Source organism: Lynx canadensis, chromosome B4, assembly GCF_007474595.2.
Source record: "Lynx canadensis isolate LIC74 chromosome B4, mLynCan4.pri.v2, whole genome shotgun sequence".
Classification (NCBI taxonomy): Eukaryota; Metazoa; Chordata; class Mammalia; order Carnivora; family Felidae; genus Lynx; species Lynx canadensis.
In genome coordinates this window covers 62,216,382-62,229,698 of record NC_044309.1, presented here as the reverse complement: position 1 = coordinate 62,229,698, position 13,317 = coordinate 62,216,382, and the positions used below count along the sequence as shown (strand labels likewise).

General features: G+C 40.8%; 1 protein-coding gene across 1 annotated transcript in view; it reads left to right on the top strand.

The window, feature by feature from the left end:
• Window positions 1-13,317, top strand: part of TMTC1 (transmembrane O-mannosyltransferase targeting cadherins 1) — a 275,547-nt gene that overhangs the window by 12,126 nt on the left and 250,104 nt on the right. The window contains exon 2 of the mRNA XM_030322084.1: window positions 9,768-9,945. Coding sequence (XP_030177944.1) covers window positions 9,768-9,945 — 178 coding nt within the window. The remainder of the gene's footprint in view (window positions 1-9,767; window positions 9,946-13,317) is intronic.

Sequence of the window (13,317 nt, the reverse complement as noted above, 5' to 3'; positions counted from 1 at the left end):
GCCATGCCTGTGGCCTACAGTCTATAAAGAATGGCCATGTTTTTTCCAGCCAATGAGGTAGACATGAAATATTATTTCTGGTTGGATCAAATAGATTATAAGGCCCTGAAAATACTTTCTCAAGGGAACTATGATGGCTGTGACTTTCTGTCCCCAAGTATTACAGAATAAAGAATTTGTCTGGTCTTTATCCCAGGTTCCTGGGAGCTTCTAAACCCTTGGAATTTCCCGAGTGATGAGAGTGTCTCTGTTGTTCATGGTGGGCCTGAGACCACACTTCAGTTTATGTTAAGCAAGAGGTAACTCATGATGGGCCTCCAGATAGTTTCAGAACGTCGGCTGGCTCTGCTGGGAAGACCAAGCATATGATTAGAGAGACGGGACTTTGAGCCACATACCAGCCCTACCTTCCAACCTCTGGGAAGGGAAAGGGGAGCTGAAGATTGAGTTCAGTCACATGATGAAGGATTGAATCAATCAGCCTAAGTAATAAAACCCCACTTAATTTTTTTTAAGTTTATTTATTTATTTTGAGGGAGAGAGTGAGCAGAGGAGAGGCAGAGAGAGAGGGAGAGAGAGGATCCCAAGCAGGTTCTGCATGTCAGCAGAGATGTGGGGCTTGATCTCACAAACTGTGAGATCATGGCCTGAACTGAAATCAAGAGATGGACACTTAACCGACTGAGCCACCCAGGTGCCCAGAAACCCAAATTAAAAACTTGACGTAGAAGCTTGGTTGAGTTTCCTCGATTGGTAATCATACATCATTGTGCTGAGAGGGTGATGTGTCCTGAAGGCATGGATGGTTTGTGTTTAGGACCCTCCCAGATCTACTCCATGGATCTTTTCTTTTGATTGATTTTGATTTGTATGCTTTATAATAAAACTGCAGTCGTAAGCTTAACACTTTCTTAAATTCTGTGAGGCATTCCTGCAAATTCCTAACCTGAGAGAATCGTGGGAATCCCCTAATTTGTGGTCAGTTGGTCAGCAGTGCAGGTGGCCTGGGAACCATTGAACTTGCAGCTGGTGTCTGAAGTGAGTGGAGTCCGAAGCAGCACTTTGTCCTTACATAAACTCCGGGTAGTCACTGTCAGAACTGCACTGCACCCAGGAACTTTACCAAACACATACCTTTAAAAGAAAACAAATTTGCAGGAGCGCCTGGGTGGCTCAGTCGATAGAGTGTCCAACTCTTGATTTTGGCTCCGGTCATGATCCGAAGGTCCTGGGATTGAGCTCTGCATTAGGCTGCTCGATGAGCATGAAGCCAGCTCAAGATTCTTTCTCTCTCTCTTCCTCTGCTCCACACCCCCGCTCATGATCTCTCTCTCTCTCTAAAATAAAAAAAAAAAAGTAAAAGAAAACAAATTTGCTAAAAATTGACAACCCCATTATAGTTATAACTGTACTTATATGATATTTGGTGTTGATCTTTTAATTTTTATTATTTGCTGACTCTCTTTATGAAGATTTTCTTCTGGGACCTGCTGCCTTCTAGATATGGTCACTGATCTTCCTTTCCTCAATTTTCCCACCCTTTCTTTGATACTATTGCTACTCTGAGCACTTATGAGACAATGGTGACAATAACTTCCCCTTGCATGGGGTGTGGGCTCCTCCTGACAAGCCCCTCCTCCCCTGTTCCCTCCCTATGGCTTCCTTGAGCACAAACCAAAACCATGAATTTTATTTTTGTCTCAGAGCACCAATCTCCCCTTTGCACTGTTGTTTGCATTGGTGCTTGTGAATCACATCCTTTGGTTCTTTGATGCATTAAGTGATGATGATTTGCTGATTTATTCTTGATACTAGAGGGAATGCAGAAGAAGAGCAACCAGAATGATTAAGGGCCAAAGGGATTCGCCTTGGAGGAAAACGAGAAAAAACAGATGTTGTTATTTATTGGTTGAATGATCTAAGGAGACTATGGAAACCACTTACAAACATTTGAGAGCTGGGAGGATGGCAGGAGAAGGGGAAGAAGAAAAATGGATGGGAATAGAGGAAGATAGGAGAATATACCGTATGTTCAGTATTGGGCTGTGGGAACTCACAAGGCAAGTGTTGGAGAACCCATTATTGGATAGCAGAAACAGATTGTAAAGGGGTAAATGTAATTTTTTCTTTCTCCTAGTTTGTAGCTCTTATTGGAAAAAAATGTAAACTGGATTCTCCTGGTAAGTGTGGCAAACATATGTAGCCTTCCTTTAAGCTTTGTGATGCATGACTCTCATTGTTTTGAGTATCACCTGTTTTGAATCACTGGGTTTCTTGGGACAGATTTCTGGGCCCCATTTCAGATTTACTGACTTAGAATATCTTGGGATGGGATAAGGGAATCAGCAATTGTAGCTAGCATGCCAGGGGATTCAGAATCCTGTGAACCACTGGGACTCAGTGGGAGCATATGTTTCATGAGGTTGAGATGCCAAATATTGCTGGTGTAATATACAAAAAGGAATCCCAAAGCTCATTGAGATAAGGATGTTGCAATGCACTTATCACATGCTGCCTGCCCACACCTTCCTCCCACCACTCTACTACATTTCCTGAGAGGGCCAGATGATTTTCCCTTCACTGAGGCATTGAGAAATATATTAGCAGGGGAGCACCGACAACTTTGGGAAGCTCTGCGTGGACTCTTTTCTGTAGGCCAAGTGTGGTGTGGGAGATGCTGCCGGTGAGGTAGGCTTTCTGATTTCAGTGGGGGTGATGGGACCCTGGAGTACCAGATGCCAAGTGGCAATGCTTAGCTGCCACAGACAAGGTGAATGCTTTTACCATGATTGGCAGCAGGGATGCAGTAATAATCACAATGTTTTGACCCCCTGAGAGGGACCATTGGTGGTGACTAATCAGTCACATTGTCCCTAGGTATGAAGTAGATGGGCAGCCCTCTTAAATCTTGCTTCAGCTGTACACCACGAAAACTCCAGGTTTTGGGCCCCAAACCAGACGTGAGCCATGACCTCTTCTGGAGGCTCCAGACCTCTGCTAGTTTGTTGAGATGGAGCTGTTTGATTGATGTGGAGTTGGGGTCCCCTGGAGGAAAGACCCTAGTATATTTCCTAGCAGAAGTCTCTTCCAGAAGATACAGCCTGTTTTTGTTTTCTTAAACCAGAAGTATTTTCCAAAGAACAAAATCAAGAGTAAGGGGCTTTGTTTGTCTAGAGCTCCAGGGTATGCAGGTGTGAGGAGAAGGAAGTGCGGCCCATGGCTTTCTTCTCCCCTTCCCACCCCTCCTTCCGTGACTTCTTGGTGCCAAACTGTGTGACCCTGTAACCTTTTCTGGGGACGGGTGCTCTTTGATTGCTGTGAGCTCATCATGGCCCCACCTTTCGGAACAGTTTTACAAGGAGGCAGAGGAGCTCAGACAGAGGAGGGGTATTAGCATTCATATTTGCCAAAGTCTGGAAGGCTTTCGAGCAGTCCTACATGGCTGTTCAGACTTTTTCTGGAAAAAAAAAAAAATCCTATTGGCCAGTTTAGCTTTAAGTGAGAAATGAAGGCTAAATGAAATAAAATTAGAGATTCTTACTGTTGACTGGGAAAGATGATCTTTTCAACTTTCAACTTAAGGGGCGTTTATGTGCTCATTTGGTAAACTTTCATTTAGAATTAATTCACTGTGTGCTAAGTGAGATGGATACTATGAGGAAAAGAAATTAATGTTTTACAGTGTATGAAAAAATGCTTAAAATATTTGAGGAATATAGTAAAAGAGTTTTAAAAAACTGATGTGTGCTATAATGGAGTCTGTTCGGGGTGACATGGAACCCTAGAGACTGTTCTTAGGTGGTATTTCAGGTGTGCTGTTTATCATGTTCCTGCATGGACATTTCTGGGTGTCCCAACACCAGTTCTAGTTTTAAATATTACTTCTTTGTTTTTGAGCTGAGGCCTGTCTCATAGCAGTTGTTGTTTCGTATTGTGGTAAATTGTGCGTACTTGTGCCCTCTGAATAGGCAACGTGTTTCCATGCGGCCATGTAGTACTTCAAGAGAAGCTGGAAATTTTTATATAAAATCGTCTGTTTTAAAAATGTCGGTGGGGGGGGCGCCTGGGTGGCTCAGTCGGTTAAGCGTCCGACTTCGGCTCAGGTCATGATCTCGCGGTCCATGGGTTCGAGCCCCGTGTCGGGCTCTGTGCTGACAGCTCAGAGCCTGGAGCCTGTTTCAGATTCTGTGTCTCCCTCTCTCTGACCCTCCCCTGTTCATGCTCTGTCTCTCTCTGTCTCAAAAAAATAAATAAACGTTAAAAAAAATTAAAAAAAAAATGTCGGTGGGGTGCCTGGGTGGCTCAGTTGGTTGAGTGTCCAACTTCGGCTCAGGTCATGATCTCTCACGGTTTGTGGGTTTGAGCCCAGCGTTGGGCTCTGTGCTCACAGCTCAGAGCCTGGAGCCTGCTTCGGATTCTGTGTCTCCCTCTCTCTCTGCTCCTCCCCCACTCACGCTGTGTCTCTCTCTCTCAAAAATAAATAAACATTAAAAAATTTTTTTCAAAAGATAAAAAATAAATAAAAATAAAAATGTTGGTAAATTCAGGGCCCCTGGGTGACTCAGTCAGTTCAACGTCTGACTCTTGGTTTCAGCTCAGATCGTGATCTCAGGGTTGTGGGATGGAGACCTGCGGCAGGCTCTGTGCTGGCTGTGGAGCCTGCTTAAGATTCTGTCCCCCTCTACCACTTGCTTGTGTGCACTCTCTTTCTCTCAAAAAAAAAAAAAAAGTGGTAAATTAAAGAAAGAAAGAAAGAAAGAAAGGGTATACAGATGATACAAAATAATTTGCAGACTTAAACTTGGCCCTTAGTCTATTTGCAACATTGTTATTGGATCTTAGTTTCCACTCAGAGAGGTACTTGAGTAAGTGCATTGCTTAAATATTTCATCATTCATTCATTTGTGTATCCATCCACGTATCCCCTTAATTTTGACAACTGTGAACCAGGCAGTATGCTAGATACTAGGGATACAGCCATAATATGGCAAAGATCATTTCCCTTGGAGGATTTGGTATCATTTCTGTCATCTTTCTTTAGGCTGAGCATCCTCCATTTCCTCAAGCCTACCTTCCTGAGACATCACTTTGAGACTCCCCATCCTTCAGCATCCTGGAGCTCTCCTGTGAAGATGCTCCAGGGTTTAAGTAGCACTCAGAGAGGCTGCTGCCCCACATTGGATACCACCTACCTTCACTGTCCCGCATGCAGACAGAATGTCTCCCTCTTTCCTATCTCTGCACCTGGTAGGTTCTCCCCTTGCTAGATTTCTTTCACTGCTAATTATCTGTTTAGTGTCTCTCTTTCTCTGATAGCAGATGCCATGTCTTCTCCTTGTGTCTCTGGGCCCTACATCACACCTGACATGTAGTAGGTACTCAATAAATATCTGTTAGAGTGAATGGAAATGAAAATTAGTTGGACTTATGCAGAACCCTGTCTGTGGTTTGGTCTGTTTTGATAGCCAGGACATAATAACTCTGAGTTTAGAGTAAACTAACAGCTCTTGGACAATGCTATGTGAGTAGTTTTAGTCTAGATTGCAAGTATTTTGTTCCCTTTTATGTCCAAATGTGGATTTTGCTCTTACCCATATTCTGTGTAATCTTGTAAGAATTAACTAACAATATCAGGCATTTAAACCCTTTGCCAATCTTAGTCTCCCAGAACAGTGACCCTCCTTCCCAGATACAGGCTTTCTGGCAAGCTTGGTTAGCATACACTACAGATCTAGCTAAGTCCTTGATAGAAATATGGGACAGACCAGAGATAACGTCAGAGTCTTGTGACTTACACTGAAGGTCTACATCTAAGGAGACATTGATTATTATTCACTACTCTTTGTGTTTGCTACAAATCCTTCTTCTTATACCTTGTGCACAAGGTGATTGTGAAAAATTTTGATAAATGCCTTTGTTAAAATAAAGATAGGATGTGTCTGTCACATTCCCTGCCCTATTAAAATGTGAGGTTCATCAGTTGAACCCCCTTTTTGTGAACCCGTATTGGATCCCAGGATCAGAGATTCTTTTTCCAGTGCTCACAAATAACATTTTGTTATTATTTCATCTCAAGATCACTTGTTTATAGTTTGGGGAGTTCACTCTCTATCTTTTTAGATACTTGGGAACTTCTCCTAACTTTAGATTCTCAGTAATTTCTTAAAGCTTAGATTTGCCAGTAACTAGTACCATGTGAGAGGCTTTCAGTTACTTTAGCACTGCGGTGGATCCCCATTCAGTAATTTATTTTTATATTTTGGGGTCTAAATGAATTCGCTTAAAACACCAAGCATTTTTTTCCTAACCAGTTTCCAGGAATAATAATATGATGGTAGCTATACTTGTGGTAAACATAATAGCATGTGTATAAACGTGTCAAATCACTAAGTTGTACACTTGAAACTAATGTAATATTGTGTGTCAACTATACTCAGATTAAAAAAAATCCTCCCCCCAAAAATCAGGGATTTGGCTTATTAGGTGTCTTGCCTTCTCTCTATTGTCATCTTATGATTATCACAGTATGATGCATCCTTGTATACTAAAAAGAAAAGTCCTGTTTCTTCTTCTGCTTATAGTCCATACTTCTGACACCAGATATGTAGGGCTTTTTTTCCACAGTGATCAATTCTCAGTGTCCTACAGTATGTGGATATCCTGCAATTCAATGTAATTCTGCCACTGTTTGTCTAGAGTTAGCATTAGATCCCCCAGGTTAAGGGCTCATTTCCTTCCACAAGACTCACCCCATTTCAGATACCAGTTGCAAATTGTGGGTCCCTAGATTGCCACACTTCTGTCTAACTTGGTTGTTAAATCAGTGTTCCCATGAGCCCCTCCTCAGGTTCAATAATTTGCTATAATGGCTCACAGAACTCAAGCAGACACTTCCTTAATGTTTACTGGCTTATTATAGAATAAAGGATATAGATGAACAGCCAGATGAAGAGATGCTTAGGTGGGGTCTGGAGGGTCCCAAGCACAGGAGCTTCTGTCCCTGTGAAATTGAGGTGTACCACCTGCCCAGCTTGTGGATGTGCTCACTGATGTGGAAGTTCTCCAAAACCTGTAGCTCAGAGATTTTTATGGAGGCTTCATCAAGTAGGTATCACTGATAATTAACTCAATCTCTAGCCCTTCTCCAATCCCTGGGGTGGGGAGGGGGAGGGGGAGAAAGGCTGGAAGTTCTAAGCTTCTAATCATAACTTGATCTTTCTGGTGACCAGCCCCCATCCAGAAGCAATCCAGGAGCCTACCAAGAGTCATGTTATTAGAGCAAAAGGTAATCCTATCACTTAGGAAGTTCCAAGGGATTTAGGAGCTCTGTGTCAGGAACCGGGGCCAAAGACCAAAAATTGGAACAAAAGATACTCCTACTACCTTTATAACTTAAGAAATTACAAAGGTTTTACCATCTCTACCAGGAGTTGGGATGAAGACCAAAATGCATATTTATTATATTACAATGTCATATCTGTCTGTTTATATCTGTATCTATATCTATCTATATCTATCTTTGAACACTTTTCAGGTTATTTCCTTATGGAAAATTCCTAGAAGTGGAATTTTTGATCAAAGGTTATGTACTTCTTTAAAAAAAAATTTTTTTTAATGTCTCTTACTTATTTTTGAGAGAGAGACAAAGTGCTAGTGGGGAATGGGCAGAGAGAAAGGGAGACACAGAATCCAAAGCAGGCTCCAGGTTCCTAGCTGTCAGCACAGAGCCTCACATGGGGCTTGAACTCATGAACCATGAGATCATGACCTGAGCCTTAGTCAGGCTTAACCCACTGAGCCACCCAGGCACCCCCAAAAGTTACGTACTTCTTAAAGCCTTTGCTATGTATTGACAAATTTGAGACCTTCCCAGTGGTTGTGAGATAGTTTGCCTGTTTAGTTTTTTTGCCCTGAGTGTGAATGAACTTTATTTTTTTTTTTTTAATTTTTTTTTCAATGTTTATTTATTTTTGGGACAGAGAGAGACAGAGCATGAACGGGGGAGGGGCAGAGAGAGAGGGAGACACAGAATCGGAAACAGGCTCCAGGCTCTGAGCCATCAGCCCAGAGCCCGACGCGGGGCTCGAACTCACAGACTGAGAGATCGTGACCTGGCTGAAGTCGGACGCTTAACCGACTGCGCCACCCAGGCGCCCCAGAATGAACTTTAAATGAATGGCTTAGTTGGTCTGGAAAGCTTAGCCTGATGAAAATCAGCCTCAGGAGGATGGGCTCTCTGGGAACTGCACCTAAGTTCTCTGAGGATAGGGAACTGGTCTTGCCCTTTCTCAAAGCTCCACCGTCTTAAGCTCTGATTTCCAACAGCTCTCTCACCATAGGTGGGTCCTCTTGAACTGGAATGGGATGCGATTCTTTCTCCTCTAGCTGTACCTGACCATTCCTCTTTCCCTCCATATGTTTCACGCTACATTTCTGTCTTAAGGACTTTGGGGTGTGTGCAGAGTACACCAATATACAGCTGGCTTGAATCTTACCTCGGAGCCCTGAAGTTTGATTCCACAAAACAGTTCATTTTTTCTAGGCTTAGTTAGGACCATGATTACTTCAGTGGGAATGGAATTGGCGTCAATTAGTAACTATGACATTTATATTCATGTGTCCAAATAAAGCTTGAGATGCTTAAAATTCTGTTAAATTTGTGCGTGAATCAAGTCAAGTATTTAGAATATGCATATGCCATCGCTAAAGTTGACTTTTTCATTCTCGATTGTTTTGGCAAAGAGGAGGTGTTTCTATAAGAGAAGCGGATCAAGGGCATGAGAATAAAGACATGGGATTACTGTTTCAGTAAAATAAGCTGGAATATAGACAACTACAGGCAACCCCCCTTAGGGTATATATGCTCCCCCAAAAGAATCATGCCCTATACAACTATTTTTTTCTGTAACCCCACAGAGTCAATTGGGGACATTATGTCCTGTTATTAAATTTAAGGCAACCTTCAGAAGTGTCTCTGTTCTGCATTTCATAGTAAAGTATTTTTAAAGATGTTGAACAATACATTTCCCTTCTTTTTGTGACACTCTTTAGTTTCTTCATCATAATTTTAGAATTCAGATTTTGAGATCTGTGGGAATTTATGTTAGAAAACATTTAATACGGATTCTGAAATGCTATGCTTTTGCTCATCCTTTTAATTTCAGCTGCAGCTGGTAATAGTGTCTTTAGGTACACTGAAGATCCCTTGTGGGGTGGTAATTAATGATCGTTCCGGGTGCATAGTCTGGAAATTTGGTTCCTGGTGGGTATTCTGGGTGAGAGAACACGTTCATGCTTGATTTGTCCCAACTCTGACCACAGTCACAGTCTTGTGGCTTTTCTGTCTTCTCCAGGGGCTGCGGCTCTGACCCAGAGCACTGTGGACTTGCTTTTGAACCGTCAGCTCCTTGGGAAGAGCTGGTAGTGAAAGCAAGAGTCTCTCGGGGCTGTTTGCATTAGCCACGGAGTGAAGGAAAAACAGGTCCAGCACCTAGCTGCTTGTCTTCTCGGGCCACAGGGTTTTCTGAAATAATATTGTATTGCTTTTGCAATGACTTTTGCAGATAGGAAAATTCTGAGATAGGGAAAAAATGATACTCGTATATGTAGAGTAACCTGATGTTGGGAGTCATCCATTAAAAATAATTGATTGAACAGCTTATCTTTTTTAAATGATCAGTTCCCTCTGCTTTCTCCGCTCCCTTGCGCTTATGTTTTCTGTTTGTAGCTGATTCCATTTTTGTTTTTGTTTTTATCTTTTTTTACAGGCTGAACGTATTTTTGACTGGTATGAACCCATTCTACTTTCATGCAGTGAATGTGATTTTGCACTGCCTAGTGACTCTTGTCCTGATGTACACCTGTGACAAAGCTGTCTTCAGGAATCGCAGACTTGCTTTTGCTACGGCGTTGCTTTTTGCTGTGCATCCTATCCACACGGAGGCAGTGAGTATCCCTGGAACTTAATGAAACAATGAACTAAAACAAAAAACAAAACAAAAAACAAAAGAAAACAACAACAACACAATGAGCCTTTCAAAACCACGGTAATTCAGTGCTCCACTAAAGTGTTTGTCTTTATGTATAAACCATTCTGCTTGACAACTTTTCTTTTTGAGTGTTCAAATGGCCTTCAGAATTTAACTGCTTTTCTAAATAACCACTGTTGTTATTACATGTAGTAATAAATGGCCACAGTTTATTTGAATAAAATGTAAGTTCTAATGTGTTTTAAACAGCACAGGGCATTTTGCGATCCTTGTCCTGCCGAGGCATTGTTCTTGCTCTGCATTTGTATTTTACCTTTTCTCTCTGTGCTTTATATTTACAGTATTTATGATGCTGAGCTGTAAGAGGAAAGACTAAAAAGTTAGACTGACATTCTTCAAGTTAGAAAGACAGACTTAAGAGAGGGATTTATAAATAGGTTTCTAAGTTATTTCGTGTGAAGTGTAGTTACTTGGTGGATGATGACAAATTTATTTAAAAGATAGTTCAAATCTGTGGTCCTCTTTACAATAGGGATTTAATCATGTACCCAGAAGGCATTATCAATTTACCTCATTTCACATCTCAGTAATACTTGGTTTATTTTAGTATAACTCAGTAACCACAGTTGGTTTATTTTATATGTATTGCTGGGGGCAGATGAAGACTTTCTAAGGGGTATGTTTTAAAAGAATCATTTCCAGAGCCTCAGCTTGCATCTGGACACTTTCCTACAGTTTATCTGTCTCAGAACATGCCTGGGGTCGAAGTGTCAAGTTGGTTCTTCTCTCTGTCATCCCTTTCTTTTTTAAAAAAAAAAAAGTTTATTTATTTATTTATTTTTGAGAGAGAGAGAAAGAGAGAGAGAGGGGTGGGGCAGAGAGAGAGGCAGAAGAATCCTAAGCTGGCTCTGCACCAGCAGTGCAGAGCCTGATGTGGGGCTCAAACTCACTAACTCCGTGATCGTGACCTGAGCTGAAATCAAGAGTTGGATGCTCAACCAACTGAGTCACCCAGGCACCCCTTCCTCCTCTCCTTTCAATTGTCCTTCTCTCATTGAAAAATAAGAAGGACATTGAAGAGGGCACTTGTTGGGATGAGCACTGGCTGTTGTACATAAGCAATGAATCACGGGAATCTACCTCCAAAACCAAGAGCACGCTGTATATACACTGTGTGTTAGCCAACTTGACAGTAAACTATATTTAAAAAAAGAAAAAGAAAAAGAAAAAAAGAGTGTCTCAAATACATCAGCCTTTTACTATTCCCCAGGTATAGAAATCCCTGAGATACCTTACAAAGAAACAATTTGATATATTGGTGTCAGCAAAGCCTCCTTCAATGAAGGCATCATAGACCCGAAGGTGGGCTTCATATCACACTCTGTCTTACACATATTTCTGTGAAGAATACAGCATGGCATTAGAAGTAGGGTACGGTGGCCTGTGTTGATCTTCTGAATTCAGAAGTGAGATGGTTGTCATGGGAATGCATAATAATATGTTCATTTGAATTGACATAAGAAGTTTGATTTGGCCAATTGGTTTTATAATGAGGACTGGTTTTGCCAGTTAGGCTATATGTGATAGATATTTTCCACACACAGTATTGTAAATCTGTAAGCCCAAGATTTTGATACAAATCTATTTGGAGTGAGTGACAAAGAAAAAATGATTTTACACAAGCAATTACATTACTTAAGGTAAATTTCCCTGCCGTTCCTTGAGTGCCTCTCAAAAGGTGCCTCTAAGTGGAAGATTATGCTATAACTGTTATTAAGAAGTGTATTTTTATATCTAAGAGCTACTTATCATTTTTTCTAATTTGTGATGTATTAAAAAATTATGTATCAACACTAAGTGGAATAATAATATAAAATTGAAAATTTAACAGTTATCACAAGGACGTTTACAATAAATTTAAATATATAAGTATTTTTATTACAGGGAGGAGATGGTAAGTAGAATATTTTTAAGCATAACTATTTAATACATTAATAAACAATGCTGAGGAGGAAATAAAATAGAAATAAGAGTTCAAGGGGAAATGGGTGTGAAATATCCATCATTTAATGAAGAGCCTGTTCATGTTTGTGTAAATGGAAAACAATGAGCTTCAAATTGCTGTGGTACATTCCAGATTCCATTTGGTACATTTAAAACAGTAATATTATGGTCTTATTTTGAAATGTCAGTATTTACAATGCATAGGAAATTAGATCCTTGCAAGTATTTAAAATTATGATGAAAAATTTTAGATATGAATTTTAAAAGATGAGAGAGATACATAAGTTTTTAATATTCTTTTTGGATGTCGTATGAAGAGAAATAGTCAAAGACTATTACTCCTAGCCATATAGAATATATGACACCAGGTCAAAGTACAGTTGAAAATATGTGTGTGGAACATCTTGGGGAACATTTTTCCAGGAAAGAATAAATGAATAGGACAATCACGGTCTTAATTCTATGCTTGCAAAGAGGGAGAGCAGGTAACCTTGGACAGCGAGATCATGAGCTGGTAGAGTTAGGTCGAATTCTAAGAAAAAAAATCCTGTTAGCGAAGTGACCTTTAAAAAAAGGTTTCATTAAGGAGACACGTTGGGTGGCTCAGTTGGTTGAGTATCCAGCTCTTGGTGTCCTCTCAGGTCATGATCTCACAGTTTGTGAGTTCGAGCCCTGCATCAGGCTCTGCACTGACAGCACAGAGCCTGCTTGGGATTCTCTCTAGTCCTCTTTCTCTGCCCTCCCCCCTCTTCCTCCCCAAATCCCCCCCCCGCCCCCGCTCATGCTCTCTCTTTCTCACAATAAATAGACTTAAAAAAATGAAAAGGTTTCAATAAGCTTCTGTACTAATAAAAAAAAAATCCATGATAACACAATTATAGGGACAAAGGAGTCTGAGAGCTGGACATTTAAGGAAAAAGTTTAAAGAACTGTTTGCATTCACAAGGAATGAGAGAAGTGTAGGAAGGAGGTGAAGGAAGTAAAGAAATTTGACTTACATAACAATCTATACTAGGAAGTAAAATCAAGAGACTATTTCAGTTATAGGTAATAGTTTAGGTTTCTAAGGAAGAAGACAGAGAAATAGAAAAAAAGGTATTGTGTTGTGGAAGACTTAGTGACAAATTATTTTTAAAAAGGGAAAATAGATCACAGGGTGGCTGGAGAGACAGTTAGAGGGATATATCTCCCTTTTGTTAACCAAGAACAAAAATGGGACCATAAGTAATCCCAGGAAGGATGGAGGATTTACATTTTTGGGGGAGGGGCTCAAAAATTTTTTTAATGTTTATTTTTGAGAGAGAGAGAGAGAGAGAGAGAGAGG